Source organism: Xenopus laevis, chromosome 4L, assembly GCF_017654675.1.
Source record: "Xenopus laevis strain J_2021 chromosome 4L, Xenopus_laevis_v10.1, whole genome shotgun sequence".
Lineage (NCBI taxonomy): Eukaryota > Metazoa > Chordata > Amphibia > Anura > Pipidae > Xenopus > Xenopus laevis.
In genome coordinates this window covers 149,965,595-149,982,498 of record NC_054377.1, presented here as the reverse complement: position 1 = coordinate 149,982,498, position 16,904 = coordinate 149,965,595, and the positions used below count along the sequence as shown (strand labels likewise).

Genomic DNA, 16,904 nt, shown 5'->3' with positions numbered 1-16,904 from the left:
AACTGGAGAACTTCTGAATAAAAAGCTAAATAAGTAAAAAAAACACAAATAATAAAAAATGAAAACCAATTGCAAATTGTCTCAGAATATCACTTTCTACATCATACTAACAGTTAATTTAAAGGTGAACAACCCCATTTATATTTATAGAGCCAATAATCTGGCCATGAAAACCTTCAGAACGACAACGCCCTGAAATGCTCCACTATGCCTAGAATGTAGGGAGTTGCAGTTATGGATTATAAAAAAAAATACTGCACCCCCTTTAAAGGAGAACTAAACCCTAAAAATGAATATGGCTAAAAATGTTATATTTTATATAGTGAACTTATTGTACGAGCCTAAAGTTTCAGCTTGTCAATAGCAGCAATGATCCAGGACTTCAAACTTGTCACAGGGGGTCACCATCTTGGAAAGTGTCTGTGACACTCACATGCTCAGTGGGCTCTGATTGGCTGTTGAGAAGCTAAGCTTAGGGCTCGTCACTAATTATCCAGCAGAAAATGAGCTTCCCTGGCTGTAATATAAGCTGATGCTACAGGTTTGCTGATTATTCAATTCTGATGCTAATTGCACTGGTTTCTGTGCTGCCATGTAGTAATTATGTGTATTAATTACTAATCAGCCTTATATTGTGACATTTCTATTCTATGTGTACTGTATATTGTGAGTGGCTCCCTAAGCTCAGTAAGTGACAGCAGCACAGAGCATGTGCAGTGAATCAGCAGAAAAGAAGATGGGGAGCTACTGGGGCATCTTTGGAGACACAGATCTTTACTGCTAAAGGGCTGTGGTTGCCTTGGGCTGGTACAGAAGCACAAAACATCATGTACAACATTTCTACCTACTTCTTTAGTTAGGCTTTAGTTCTCCTTTAAAGAACGAGGCCACCTTGGAGCTACAAGATTTGTATAAAAAAACTCAGCCTGCAAACCTTGTGTCCATATTAAGGACATGGAATTCCTTGTTCTACCAACCAGTAGGGATGGGCAAATTTTTTCCCCTTGTTTCGGTGCAGAATTGACGCCCATAGACTTGTATGGCTGTGTGCGTCAAAAAAAAGATGCACGACAAAATTTTTTTTGTCACGCGTCAAGTCTCCGACTTTAATCAGGGTTGGAGACAATTCGCCGGTGGTGAATTTTTGGCGAAACGTAACAGGTCAAATTCGCCCATCCCTACCAACCAGTATCAATTTACCACTTAAAGGGGGTTGTTCACCTTTAAACTAACTTAGTATGACATAGCGCGTGATATTCTGAGACATTTTGCAATTGATTTTCTTTTTAATTATTTGTGGTTTTTGAGTGATTTAGCTTTTTATTCACTGGCTCTCCAGTTTACAGTTTCTGCAATCTAGTTGCTAGGGTCCAAATTCCCCTAGCAACCCCAGATTGATTTGAATAAGAGACTGGAATATAAATAGAAGCCTGAATAGAAAGATGAGTAATCAAAAGTAGCAATAACAATACATTTGAAGCCTTACAGAGCATTTGTTTTTGTAGATGGGTCAGTGACCCCTTTTGAAAGCTGGAAGGAATCAGAAGAAGGCATCAAATAATTAAAAAACTATAAAAAAAACAAAACAATGAAGACCAATTGAAAAGTTGCTTAGCATTGGCCTCACCTGGCTCTAGCTGTCCATTCCACCCGGATATTTGAGTGAATTCATATCCCCTGAACCCCCCTGAAGTTATGACCCTGTTTTCCAGTAAAAATTAGTGAATAAAGTAGCCCCTATTGTAAAATATAAGGATTTTATAAAAGTCACTGAGGAGTTCCATAAGCATATAAAAGCACGAGGCTGTAGGCCGAGGTAACTTCTAATATCCTCATATTTTTTCAACAAGGGGTTCTTTATTTATTATAATACACAAGTTTTAGTGAGTCATGTGACAAATATTACATCACTACTCACCGTTTATAAGGATATAATTTACAACACATTCATGGCTTTTGTGTATTATAAAACGGATTCCCCCATTTTCATGAAAGGTAAATGAGTTCAAGGAGGAAATTCACTCTAAAGCTGGCCATAGACGCAAAACGATCGTATGTCGTATCTCCCGACCTGCCACTAACCATTCAGACCAAATAAAGCAGTAAAAGAACAGATCAGGTGATGTTCTCACCCTAAAGCAATCGTACGAAAGTTTTTGTCCGACCAAGTTTCCCAATGAAAATCGTACGATCGGCAACAGGGGCGTAACTACAGAGGAAGCAGACCCTGCGGCTGCAGGGGGGCCCAGGAGGTACAGGGGGCCCCATGAGGCTCTCATTGATGAGCAATTTGAACATATATTGGTAAAACAGGACAGACACTGGATATGTTGGGGGCCCTAAAATTAATTTGCTGTGGGGCCCAGCAACATCTAGTTCCGCCACTGATCGGCAATACATGTAGAGATATGATCGGCAGCCGACAGAAATTTTCTAACCTGTCCGATCGACTGAACGACCGATCGGCATGGCAAGATAAATGTCGAGACACGCCACACACGATCCGAAAATCGTATGAATCCTTGAATCTGTTCGTCTATGGACAGCTTTAGGGGCAGATTTATCAAGGGTCGAATTTCGAAGAAATGGGAGGTTTTTTTTTTTCAACTCCTATAATTTTGAAATTCAAAGAAAAAAAGACCAACCGAAATTTATTTAAAAAAGTTTTTTCTGCGGGTGAATAGGCTGTATTCGAATAGTTTTCAAAAAAAACTTCCAAGTCCACCAATTGACTCCAAATGGGTTCTAGCCCCCATAGGCTAAAACAGCAATTCGGAAGGTTTTAGATGTTGAATGGTTGAAGTTGAAGAGACAGTATATTCGAATAGTTGAATTTTTTCCAAATTCTAATAGAATTTTGGCCTATTCAATAGTCGAAGTAGACAAAAATAGCTCGTAATTTGAATTTTTTTTCTTCGAATTTTTACTTCGACCCTTGATAAATCTGCCCCCTAACTGTCGGAATGCTGAGGTCAGCAAAGCAGAACTTCTTCCAGCCGGTGGGCAGATTATTAAACTGATTGGTCGACAACATACTAATTGTAACTTTACAGAAGAACTTGGTTCTGTTAGGGGAATCCAATACTCCTGGTGGGGCAGTGCAGCAGCTAAAGGAAAGACAAAGACTGGAGTGTATCACATTACCGTGCTCTCAGCTAAATGCCAAAGAGGGAAACTGAATTCTGTTGGAACAGAACAACTACAGAATGGGGGGGGGGGAGACACCCACTGGTGTGATGGGGGGTCAGATCATTGTGTAGTTTGTCTGTCACCCTCTTTAGCTTTTAGCTGCACCATCTGGAGAGAATTCCTGTCAAAAGCTTTTAAATGAAACACAAGAAAACCATCCCAGTGCCACATTGACCAATTAACATCTTTGCATATTTAGGGCAAACTTCTTCCTCTCTATTGTGTCCGTGACATTGGATCTCAGTCATATTCAGCCTCTCCTGTTACTGGTTCATTCTCTGTATCTGTGACGGACACATTTGGAACTACAATTGTCGGAATGCTCGGCGATCTCCTTACACTACAGAGGAGGCTGCTACAGGCAATGGCTATATTATGTTTTGTACTATCCATGTACAGGGCCACACAGTTGCACCCCTGCAGGGCAGCCTTAATAAATGGGCTCCATTCTGTCTGGAACAGTAACATCAAAAAATAAAAGTTTTAAAGTTATTCAAATATAATTCAGTGTTGCCCTGCACTGTGAAAACGGCTGTTTGTTTCAGAAACATTACTATTGTTTATATAAAAAGGCTGCTGTGTAGCAATAGGGGCAGACATTCAAATGAGAAAAGGCTCAGGTTACACAGCAGATAAATTCTGTAGAACATAATGGTGTTATCTGTTATCCACAATTTAACCTGTGCCATATAGACTTTTTTCAATTTCTGCCATTGCTACAACAGCAGCTTGTTTATATAAACTATAGTAATACTTATCTGTTAACTACTGTGTATCCTGTGCTTGAATGGCTGCCCCCATGGCTACACAGCAGCTTGTTTATATAAACTATAGTAGTACTTATCTGTTATCTACTGTGTATCCTGTGCTTGAATGGCTGCCCCCATGGCTACACAGCAGCTTGTTTATATAAACTATAGTAGTACTTATCTGTTAACTACTGTGTATCCTTTGCTTGAATGGCTGCCCCCATGGCTACACAGCAGCTTGTTTATATCAACTATAGTAGTACTTATATGTTATCTACTGTGTATCCTGTGCTTGAATGGCTGCCCCCATGGCTACACAGCAGCTTGTTTATATAAACGATAGTAGTACTTATCTGTTAACTACTGTGTATCCTGTGCTTGAATGGCTGCCCCCATGGCTACAAAGCAGCTTGTTTATATAAATGATAGTAGTACTTATCTGTTAACTACTGTGTATCCTGTGCTTGAATGGCTGCCCCCATGGCTACACAGCAGCTTGTTTATATAAACTATAGTAGTACTTATCTGTTATCTACTGTGTACCCTGTGCTTGAATGGCTGCCCCCATGGCTACAAAGCAGCTTGCTTATATAAACTATAGTAGTCTTTCTGAAGCAAACAGATCAGTGCAGGGCAACAGTATATTATATTTTCATTTCTTAAATGAGCATCTCCACCTATGCACTCTCATATGCCTTATGCCACTAGGAAAAATTGTGGTAAACTTTTAGGCATTTACACCAAATCAAATGGAAGTGATGTAGCCCTTGTTACACTACAACCTGCAGAAAATCCCTGAACAGCTGGGTAGTTGTTAGGATGTGGGGAAGTGTAGTGCAACCTAATTAATTCATTGCCCTTTCCTGCCAGCACTATAAGACCATTTCAAACAGAGAAGTAGCTACTGTGATCTGTGGAGTGCAAGGAGTTAATGGGTCAATGTGGTGAAGTGTAGCGAAGTTTCCTTGTGCCTCACCTGAAGGCTGGTGACAGTGAGCCGGCGGGCATCGTCCGACGTGGCAACGATGGGAACAAGGAACGGGCTCTGCGGAATATGTTCATCATTGAACTTGATGATCACTTCGTAGTCACCTGCAGGAAGTAGAAAGGAAAAAAGTCTTAGAAATAGAGTACATGGGGGGGGGGGGGAAACAGAAAAAGCAAAAACATAATGACCAACTGTAAATATACTTCTCCCTGCTCACAGTAGGTCTTCCCATAAGCAGACCTACCAGGCTCTTGTACTACATAGGACACTCCAGAGGAGCCATCTTTCCGGTCTTCAAATGAAAGTTCTGCTTTACTTGGGCCTTCCACAGCGATGGATAGGCCGCCGGCACCAGCTTCCCGGGTCCATATGCTGAATTCAGCTGGAGAGTAACAGAATAACCGTCAGTGTTATTAATTAATGCTATTTATTAATTTGAAATGATTCTTGTAAAGGGGGTAGGCCTAGAAGTTACATAGTGGGGCCAAAAGATATGTTCAGTCCAGCACTTGGATAGCCAAACTGGACACGGATCATTAGGTGTATGGCCATCCTAAGACTTACGATCACTTACCCGGTACTCCGGCCTCCCCTCTTTCCAATCCAGGGCCTCCAGCCTTCACTTTCTCAGCTCCACCTTCTCCCAGGGGTCCCACTGTGAATTGGAATGGGCTCCCTGGCACATGCTCCCCTCTATATCTTACACTCACAGTGTGGATCCCTGTCTCTTGTGGTACAAAACGCACACACGATGTGTTCTGTCCAAGGTCAACAATCTCTGCTTCTTGTTTCCTTCCTGATGGGCTGATAACCTCTGCAGACAAATCTTGCCTGTCAATTTCTGGGGGAAGAACATAATAAATAATCAACTTATTATTAACAATTTAGCAGCTCTGTACATTAAAGGGCCAGTACACCATCATTGTTTCCTCCCTCCTTATAGAAATATCAAAATCTTTTATTTATTTTCCATTTGCTTTCAAAAGGCATATTTCATACCAAGGAAAACTCCCTGGGTTTTTCTTATGGACACCAAAAGTCCGTGCTGGATAATATATTCTCCAGTACGAAGAAAGATTCTGATGGAAAAGCTGAAGGTAGAATGGCCCTTTATGAGCAAAGCCAAGTTCGATGGATATGTATTAATATTTCTGGCACAACCTTGACTGCGTGTGCCAAATGTAAAACCGTAATTTTAAAAAGTCCCATGTCCCCTTGAGAAACTTTAAATGTTGGGGATACCGGATTTTTAAGTCCAAAAAGATTTAAAAAGAGCACAGACTGGAAATCCCTGCTCTGCATGCACATGCTTTCCATGGAACTCAAATAAGGACACGAAGGAAATATATCACACCCAAATCATATGTATTTTAAAAACATGCAGAGTTCCATCTGTGCTTCTGTGTGAATATTTGCATATTTGTGAGGAGCTGAAGCTACACAGCATTCAAAGAAACAGAAGTATTTTACTGCACAGCAAGAAACCCATGCAAATGTTTCTCCTTCTAAAGGCAAATCTGCCCAAACCAATCACATTACTGCACCCTCTGAGCAAACGGCTCCCACTCTGAGAAGGCTGTCCCTGCCCGGAGATGACAAATATGGGACGGGTGTGTGATTGTTTGGCTTCTGTTGGCCACAGGGGACTGAGTTTGTGGCATGTAACAGCATCTCCCGAGAAAGCGCCATTTGAAACCATGTTGCTACAGGGGGCGGAAGACAGACATAAAACTAAATAATCCAATAAATCTCAAGAGTTAAAAAGTTGTTTGCCTGAAGCAGCAAGTGACAAAGCTATCATATGGTTTATCTATCTAAACACAATATAATCACTGGGTCATTTTACCCAAACTTCATCACATCTCATGTATCTTCATATTTAGCTGGGTAGCTGAACTGGAGTGGTGCTTGCTGGAAAGGCATCATGAATCATGAGTGTTGGAATATATGTTCCATAAGTGCTTTTGTTTGGATGCCCTTTCACATGGTCACCCACAAACACTAAGGCCCAGCAAGCTATTTATACAAACGAACACGTCTCTAATTTTCTTAGTTTTACCCACAATTATGCCAACATACCCCTGACATAAGGGTTTAATTAAGTTTCCTGACAAAATCTTTATTTCAACATTGCCCATGTGTAGTCACAAAGTGTGCACCTGCAGTAGTTCTGCACCTTGGAACTTACCAGATGGACCCAATATTGTTGACTAGAACTAAAAGAAAATCTTTGCACCCCCCTTGCAAAAATGACATGGCTCCCAGAATACCTGGTATTTTCAGGTTGAGCTCGCAAAGTCCACCCACTGAGGCCACAGATGGTGCTTTCCTCCTGCGTGTGATGCTCTCCTTCACTCTTCCCTCCCCAATCACTTTGGCTGTGAATGGGCTTCCTACAAAATAAAATGGAGATGATGAAGGACCTTGAATACTGCTATTACTGTGAACACACACCAAGGAGGTTGGGCACCCAGAACAAAGGTGGCAATTTCCCTTAATGCGCTTAGTGTCACATCTGCTGATCACCAACAACTGAAAACAATTTAAAATTTGAAAGTGCAAAGCCAAAAGGTTAAATAGTTTTTATTCCTCGCTCAATAAATAAAGGCCAAATGCAACCAAAAAGACCAATTAATATTAACGCATTGGAATTTTACTAGAAACATATTTTGTACTTTATACCTGGAATGTGTTCATCTGCAAACTTGATGGATACAATGTAAACTCCTGGTTCTGTTGGACAATAGGAGACCTGGCATGTGCCGTCCTCTAGGTCCTCTGTTTGGATGTCTACTTTACTGGGTCCTTCCACTGCCAGTGAGAGCCCTCCATAGCCTGGAACAGATGCAGTAACAATAAGAACTCACAGTATATCAATTACATTTCTTGCAGAGTAACACAGGAAGAGTCAGAAGTTAAGTCTTTAAGTCACCTTAAACTTTTTGTCTATCTGTAGTCAGATATAATTCTATAAGGAGAATGTATGGTGTATTTTTCATGAATACTACATTTTAGGCTAATATTAGAGCTATTCATTATGATTTTGCTGTTACATTGTACATACAGAATATGGCAGTGATCCCCAACCAGTGGTTCATGAGCAAAATTTTGCTCTCTGAACCCTGGATGATGCTCTCAGTGGTCTCAGGGCAGGTGCTTCTTTTTGAATTCCTGGCTTGAAGATAAGCTTTAGTTGCCTAAAAATCAGATGTATTGTCAAACAGAGTCTCCTATAGGCTGCCAGTCCACATAGGCTTACCAAATCCAATCAGAACCCATATTTGTCACCCCTAGGAACGTTATGCATGATATGTTTCTCTACAACTTTTTTTTACATTTAAATGTGGCTCATGGGTAAAAAAGGTTGGGGACCAATGGAATATGGCTTCTCTCTACCCCTGGAATCTGGAGTAAATTGGCTTATTTAGTCTTCTGTTCCTGTCCAATGCAAGGGAAATTATGAGCTCTCTGTGATGTCTGTGCCTTAGATATGATAAGGAGGTGCTGATTAAATTGACATCTGAAAACAAGAGAGGCAAGGAGCCTTTATCTCAACTAGTGGGGTGGACAAGAACATTAAGCTGGTCTGCAACACAACCAGGGTATCAAGTTAGATGTTAGAACATTCTAGTGAAAGCCTATGGGTGATGGGCAGGAAGTCTGGGACTCAGTCAGTGGGTGGAATTAAAATACTCTAATGGCTGCTTACAGTGGAAAATGCATTCTGTCTTTAACACAAGGAGTGTGCACCTTAGACAAATAGGGTGTCTGTATATGCAACAGTGGATTGTAATAGAAGTCAGACAGCAGCAGGAGATGGGGAGGGAGCCTGTAACTCAACCAGTTGATCAGGTAGAACATGCTAGTGCAAACCTACAGGTGATGAGCAAGAGTTATGAAACACAAGCAGTGGATGGAATTAGAACAATCTGATAGCTGGTTATAGGTGGAGGGCAGGGAGTCAGTGGGCTAGACTAGAACTCTGTGGTAATCGCTTACTGTGAAACTAGCAGATAGCCTTTTAATTCAGTCAGCCAATATAAAAATGTATATAAAAAAACCTGGCAGTTTGAGGTGTATATTAGCCAAAACTAAAAACCTCAATGCTAAGGTAATTTTCTTATGTCAAGGAAACAAAAGCTGCATAATTATGGAATTATAAATAAACAAAAAGTTCCAGTACAAGAACAGCTGTGATTGTGTAAGTGCCAAAAATCTCATTTTGCTCACGTGTTACTCAGACAGTACTCAACAATATCCCATTGGGAAGATATCAGATAAATCAGTCTCTTGTGAGTACAGATAATATCACAGCTGCAGGGAAACCTGCAGATTTTACTCTTTTTTTTTTTTAAAGATATTTTTAGTCTAAAATGTATTTTCTTGCTTTTTGGTTGTCAGAACTTCAAAACAGCTTATATAAGAGTAAAATCTAAAAGAGACAGTGAACAGGCCTAGCACGGACAATTTCAAAGGGGTAGAGAATGCAAATGGTACTTACCTGCCTCTCTGGTGTCCACAATAAAATCTGACATCTCATACGTTCGCCCTTCAATCAAACCTGGCCCAAAGGCTTTCACCTTGCTAGCATCCCCTATTTCTGACTGGTAAACCATGATGGATATAGGACTGTTGGGTATGTGCCGGCCATTTTTCTTAATGCTGACTAAGTGCTCCCCAACTTCGCGTGGGATGAAGGAGATTCCTGGGAAAAAACAAGAAAGGGAAATTGGCTGACACAAAGAAAAGGTGTTATCTATTAGCAGATATATTTGTAATTTAAATAAATACAGGATTAGATAGAGGTAAAATGTATTGGAGAAACAGTTACACAGCACTGCAAGGAAATAGCTATGTCAACCTGATATCATTTTAGTTTCTTAGGCTTGCCCTTACCAATATGGTTGTTTGGAAGCCTTTTCAGAAGACAGGGCTCATCACGGCCGGATGGGGCTTTTATACTAGCTGACAGAAGGCTCAGATCAGTCTCAGTGATATCCAATAAAAAGTCTGCTGTGGAACCGAGTTTTACTTGTGAGCGCCGCCTGCTATCATCTGGGAAAAAAAAAAGATTTCATGTCATGACCAACATAACAATCCACAGAAGTGAAAATATGAGCTTTGAGCTTAAGAATTGTCACCTATTCATACTATTTAAAACATATATTCCATATAGGTATAAGGACATAAATAAAACTGGTCTAATGGGGGTCTATGCCCCCCCCCCTCAAAGGATTCTAGCAGTGGGCTACATATAACTGGGATGTGGGGAATAGCAAGTTAAGTAAGTTAGGGACCGCCATATGGGGTTTACCTTGACATGGTATGGTGGCTTTTCAACTTTATGATCATAACTTTGTAACTAAAAACCCCTGTTTTGTAAACATATGCATTTGCATTTATATTGAATTGCTTATGAGACAGGGGCCCAGGGAAGTGCATTGTAAGTGGCACTTCCATTATATTTAAATTGGCCTTAAGAGTGCTTCCACCGCCCCCCCTAGATTTTTGTATGTTCGCCTGAAGCTGTGGCTCAGCTCAGTGTGGTTTTTTAATAGCACCCCATACCCACCCCTTTATACTAATGGTGGTCCTATGCTTTTAAATATGGGCGTTGGTTTAAGCAATCTCTCTCTCTTAAAAGCCCTTGCTGGCGGGGGAGGATTTAGCTTTCAGATTGAAACCAATGCACAACACACATGGTGTACAGGTAATGCTATTATGCAGAGAGTATCTTTTTATATTGTGACCTGAGTTAAGTAAGTTAGGGACCGCCATATGGGGTTTACCTTGACGTGGTATGGTGGCTTTTCAACTTTATGATCATAACTTTGTAACTAAAAACCCCTGTTTTGTAAACATATGCATTTGCATTTATATTGAATTGCTTATGAGACAGGGGCCCAGGGAAGTGCATTGTAAGTGGCACTTCCATTATATTTAAATTGGCCTTAAGAGTGCTTCCACCGCCCCCCCTAGATTTTTGTGGGGAATAGCAAACATAAAACTGGGATGAAGGAATGGAAACTATAGAACTGGAACAGAAGTGATAAGATATCTAGAACTGGGATATTGGAAACAGGACACTGAGAACTTGGATAAGAGAAACCTAGAACAATGATAAGTGGAATGGGGTACCTGTGACTGATTAAGCAGTTACCTGTGATTTTAGCAATGAATGGGCTTCCAGCGATGTGCGTGTCATTATATTTCACTAGGATGTTATAATCTCCTGGAAGGGTGGGCAGATATGTCACAGTGCATGTGCCATCTTTGTTATCAATGCAGCTGATCTCTGCCTTGGAAGGCCCTTCTATTGCCAGATCCAGGCCTCCTGATACAGTTGAAAAGAAGACAACATGAAATTCAAATGTCATTAATTAAAAACCCTCCTATGTTTTCTACTACACCCCTACATTTCTCTTATACTGGGCCATATTCTGCATATACAGTAAGGCAAGGGGAAGCCAACCACCTTTTATATAATGAATAATTCATCTTCAGAGGCAAAAAAAAGCATTGATACAATTATCACCTGCATTAAAAAAAAAAAAAAATACCTTCTCCAGCATCTTCAGTTATAATGGTGAATGTGGCTGGCTTATTGGCGACCCCATATATTAGGCCTGGTCCATATGCAGAGACACTTCCTGTGTTTGGATAATTCACGAAGAACTGCAGTGGGCTTTCTGGGGTTAAACACAAATGTTATGTCAGTATTAGAGAAGAAGATAAAAAAAATAATAACCATAAAATAAAGAAATTATACTTATACTCATGTTAATGTTTGCGGAAAAGAATAAATACCCCCTTTATAGTCCATATATTCTCCCTTGAAAGGATACTGATGGCAGTACAAAATGTTTTCTATTATGTGCAATTTACATGGGTATTTACTAGGGATGCACCGAATCCACGATTTTGTATTCAGCCGAACCCCCGAATCCTTCACGAAAGATTCAGTCTAATTCTAATGTATATGCAAATTAGGGGTGGGAAGGGGAAAACATTGTTTACTTCCTTGTTTTGTGACAAAAAGTCACACAATTTTCCTCCCCGTCCTAATTTGAATAAGCAAATTAGGATTCAGTTCAGCCAGGCAGAATCCCAAAGCGAATCCCGGATTCGGTGCATCCCAAGTATTTACATGGTCACTTTTTGGGCTTGAATAAGGTATTATATTTGCTGGTTGTCATGTGGCTTTCTCTACATTCTTTCCAACCGTAAACTACAGTTGTGTGTTGCTTTTTGGTTGGGAAAGGTTAATTTAATGCACTGCTGCTTGTGGAGACCTCTGGTTTTTAAATTACATCAGTATTGATGAAACTCTGAGACAGGCCATATCCTCATGATTAAACTAAAACATTTAGTAGTAATGATGAAAATGGATAATTATGTGACAAGATAGCTCTTTAAATTAGTCTGTTGCCAGGGGCTGTCAACAGCTGGTGACTTGAATCCTGGCCATGCTCTGATATATTTCACAGGCATGCAGATGTATTGTTGAGCCTAAGATAAGACTTTTGCTATGCCTTACCTGGAATGTGAGCTCCATTACATTTAATGGCTAACTCATGCAGTCCAGTTTCTGTGGGAACATATCGAACAGACACTGTGCCATCTTTATTGTCCACAATATCTGCGGGGGCCGTCTTCCCGGAAGGCATGTGAACTTCCCCTGAGGAACAAAAAAAAACAAAACAATATTGCTTTGGGTCCAAACATGGCAGCTAAGTAAAATAACACGTATTATCAATTAAAATTAGAATGTTTAATGAATTGCAGTCTAATTAATTTGAACGTATAATATAATTTAGCACATAGCACTTTGGTGATCTTCATATAGATAAGCACAGGCACTTTAGAGGTTTTTAATTAGTTATTGGCAGCAGTGTAAACTCTTTTAAGTGATTCTAGAATACAAAGACATACGGGGTTTTACTTTTCTTTTCTCTTTTTAAATTAATAAAATATATCAAATTGGTGATTGTACCCCGCTGTGTCCTTTTTTAAGGTGATAAGTTGCTGGGAATATACAACCTTTTGATAAAATAACACTTATGTGAGAATGACAATATTCCGAATATTTTACGGTGCCTTTTCCTACTGATCAAATTGTAATTGCAGTGCATGTTCCTCCAATTTGTACTCTATTTTGCAGATACTTTAGAAGTGGCAAACATTTCTCCACAAATTTCCAGCGAGCTCTATGAGAGAAATATGGCATAAATACAAAATATCACCTCTAGCCTAGACTACAGGTGGAACATTGATTTGTATTGCAGCACTGCACCAATACAAGCGAGGATGGCAGATTAATGATGGTTGGGATTCACGGAAAGAACCTTTACTTTGGTAAAGTCACCAAAAGGGCCATCCAGGTGGCTGGCTGGTATGACAGGATTTCCAAATTTGTCCAATAGAAATTAGAAAATTATAGAAAACAAATTATACTTGTGTGAGCATATAAACTGCCAACACAATGTTTCGGTCCACTCTGGGACCATTCTCAATGCAACCACACCCCACAATTCATCAAGTTTAAACAGCCAATGATAACCAACCTATTAAGGAGTGACATCACCATATTAGTGACCAGTACATTATAAATTACAATAAAATCCATGTATAAAATTGCTAGTCATAAAGGTGACTAAAATGTAGTGTTGCTCCATAATTTCAATACCAATTTATCTTCTGTGAATAGGTCCTACTTTTAAAAGTGCACAGTGAAATAAAGAATAAAGTTATAAAGTATATCTTATCCATAAAGTAAGTGAGAAATCCGTTACAAACCATCTCCTGGCACTATAGCTCAATATTTGGGGGGCCACTATCTAAGCTTTTAGCTACCTATCCATTAACCTCTATATTTACAACAATCCTTTACTCATCATTACTGTTACTGGCTCAAATAATGTTATATGGCACTTCGTAATTCGGAGCTTTCTGGATAACAGGTTTCCAGATAACAGGTACTTGATCCCAACTAAGATATAATTAATCCTTACTGGAAGCAAAACCAGCCAATTGGGTTTATTTAATGTTTACATGATTTTCTAGTAGGTTAGTAGCTAAACTCTGCTTGTGGATATACCATAACAGCCATGTTTGCTTCTGCATTCATATCTCTTAACTTTGCAGCTACTAACCAGCTTCTAACCAACTGCTGCATATAGATGTGTCCAACATAAGAGTGAGGGTAATGTACCGATGGAAATCAAGGACTAGATTAGTTACTTGGCAAAATGTTGCTTAGAAACATCTCTTACCTGTTATCTCCCCCGTTCTTACGGCAAATGGAATAACCAAATCGAAAGGCCGGAAATCCAGACCATTCATTGAGCCAACTGGAGCATAATCCGTCTCCGATACCTACAAATATACATGTTATTAGTCCTGGAAAGTAATTATGTGAACCAAGCAGCTCCCTCCATCCTGGTAACTAGGGATGGCTGAATTTTTTCACCTTGTTTCGCCGAAAAAATGACGCCCATAGACTTGTATGGCTTTGTGCGTCAAAATAAAAAGACGCGCGTCAAAAAAATTTCGCCGTGCGACAAAATGTTTTTGACACCCATAGACTTTAAAGGGCGTCGGCGACATTTCGTCGGCGGCGAATTTTTGGCGAAGCGAAACGGTTAAAATTCGTCCATCCCTACTGGTAACAATGCAAACAGATCATGCTCTGAGACAGAAAGGAGGCCTGGGGCAGCTTCCTCTTCTCCAAAACAAGTGGAGAGTAATCTAATAAAGTCATAAATCCTTGTGCTTACAACTTCCGTATTACTTTGCATCAAAATATAACTATTATGTAGAGTGGGTTAGTGGGCATATTTGCCATAGGACAACCACCGAATTCTTCTGTTAATCTATCAATGTTAATTGTGTTACCTTTTCCCTTTAAAAATTAAAAAAAATACCCCTACCCCAACTGAGCACAGTGTGTTTGCATATCTAGTATGGATTGAAGGCAAGGAAATACAATTTTCATGGAGATGTGAATATTAAGTTTGACTTCCTGGAAATCTGAAAGAGAAAGTTAATCTGGTGCCACAAGGTGAGCGGGAGGAGTGAAGAGATCCCATCATGGTGACCACAGGTTTAGTAGCAATGGTGGTAATGTAATAATGGGGTGTCTAGCAACCCACTGCAACCAATTAGAAGGCAGCATTAACTAGTCAGCTGAATGGTTGCCATGGGTTACTGGACCCGGAAATGTTATGCACCTTTTATTACATTCCCTTAAATGATTGGTGACAGCTGGAAATGAAATGGACGGCCAGAACTTGTAGACCGGAGGTTCAAAAATAAGCATAAAGAAAAAATCATGTAGAGATCCCTCCGGGAATGGGAAAAAACAGAGCCATGCTCAAAGCAGAATGAGTCAGGCTCAGATGTGATTGGAGCCCTAAAAGGTCAAACGCTCATGGATCAAATAGAAGGGATAAGTGATCAGTGAGGGCCAAGATTGGCTCAAGCAGTTCCAAGAAGCAGCAACATGATTGGCTGTGAGGGAAGAAACATGGAAAGAGAGAGGACGTGGGCGTGTGGAGATAAATAAAAATATACCAAGGACTGGTAGCCTGGAGGACATGCACTAAGGGACTGCTGCTGCACCTGAACGGGGACTTCATCTGTAGCCTGGTGTTTGGAACAAGGGGATCACAAGGACACAAAACATGTTATCATCCCAGATCATAAGAACAAAACGGCAAATTGTATTTACTTATCAAACAGCAGAAGGAAAAACATTTGTTTTGGAGACAGAGAGTAAGAAACCAGAAACTGAACATACCGGTAAAATATTGTTCCCAGTCACGGGTGTTTGTGATTTACTAGCCAAAGAAGCCTCCTGCTTTACCACTGTCAGCCAGCAGGTGGCGATGTATTGTTTTATTGGTGGGAATAAACTGGCCATTCTTCAAAAGCAATTTCAGTGTAGGATTTAATGGGCTTGAAGAGTAAGCACATTCCTCATATATAACACAGCCATTATTATCACAATGCCTACATTTTATTCCTGCACTCCTGTTTTAAAGAATTCCACTGTCCAAGCTGTACTCTTTAAACTGATCCAAGGTACCATAAAAATGAATGTACAGGGCACTGACTTGCATCCGGTAATGCAATTAAAATTTGTCCTTACTGTAGCACGTTTGCTGGTACCAGTTAACTTAGGATGTTCTTCACCCTAAAACCCCTTTCAGATAGGGTAAGTGGAAATAAGCTGATCTGCCTGGGATAACATTATCCTGTTTAACTATGAGGTGCCAAGTATATCACCCTAGTGTTTCTGTGACCAGGACAACGTTCTAAACCTGTGTTGCTGTGCCCAGAAGCTATTTTTTCCATATGTACTTATTTTATATGCTGTAATGTAGCTGTGATGTAGCTTCTATGTGCTGAAAAATGAATGAATGCCCAGGACAATGTTCTAAGCCTGTGATGCTGTGAGAAAGACAATGTTCTAAGCCTGTGATGCTGTGAGAAAGACAATGTTCTAAATCTGTGTTGCTGTAAGAAAGACAATGTTCTAAGTCTGTGTTGCTGTGCCCAGGACAATGTTTAAGCCTGTGTTGCTGTGAGAAAGAATGTTCTAAACCCGTGTTGCTGTGAGAAAGACAATGCTAAGCCTCTGTTGCTGTGCTTAGATTAACATTTTAAAACTGTGTTGCTGTGCCCAGAGTCAATTTCTACACCTGTTGTAATATATGGTTTTAAAGAAAAATACTATACTGCATCCGGGTTTCTGTGCTTTGTTGGGGTGTCCAGAATAACCCTCTTAATCTGTGTTTTGTGCCATGCCCAGGATAATGCTCTGAGCCTATGTTTCTATGCCATGCTGTACACTGTTTGCTATACCTAGGGTAATGCTGTGAGATTGTGTTGCTATGCCTTATACCTCTTATAATTGCTTGGTTCCAATTGATTTATAATGTTTGACCCTTTGTGCTTACATGTATATAACTGTTCCT

The 16,904-nt window shown here is 40.1% G+C and overlaps 1 protein-coding gene across 4 annotated transcripts in view; it reads right to left on the bottom strand.

The window, feature by feature from the left end:
* Positions 1 to 16,904, bottom strand: part of flnb.L (filamin B L homeolog) — a 159,246-nt gene that overhangs the window by 13,147 nt on the left and 129,195 nt on the right. For 2 of the 4 annotated variants that reach the window (XM_018241908.2, XM_018241910.2), the window contains 12 exons: positions 15,499 to 15,570; positions 14,199 to 14,301; positions 12,464 to 12,604; positions 11,487 to 11,615; positions 11,087 to 11,260; positions 9,823 to 9,981; positions 9,428 to 9,631; positions 7,609 to 7,761; positions 7,197 to 7,319; positions 5,501 to 5,767; positions 5,171 to 5,308; positions 4,915 to 5,030 (listed from right to left, as the gene is read on the bottom strand). In XM_018241908.2, coding sequence (XP_018097397.1) covers positions 4,915 to 5,030; positions 5,171 to 5,308; positions 5,501 to 5,767; positions 7,197 to 7,319; positions 7,609 to 7,761; positions 9,428 to 9,631; positions 9,823 to 9,981; positions 11,087 to 11,260; positions 11,487 to 11,615; positions 12,464 to 12,604; positions 14,199 to 14,301; positions 15,499 to 15,570 — 1,779 coding nt within the window. The remainder of the gene's footprint in view (positions 1 to 4,914; positions 5,031 to 5,170; positions 5,309 to 5,500; positions 5,768 to 7,196; positions 7,320 to 7,608; positions 7,762 to 9,427; positions 9,632 to 9,822; positions 9,982 to 11,086; positions 11,261 to 11,486; positions 11,616 to 12,463; positions 12,605 to 14,198; positions 14,302 to 15,498; positions 15,571 to 16,904) is intronic. The other 2 variants (XM_018241909.2, XM_018241911.2) reach the window with 1 other exon arrangement.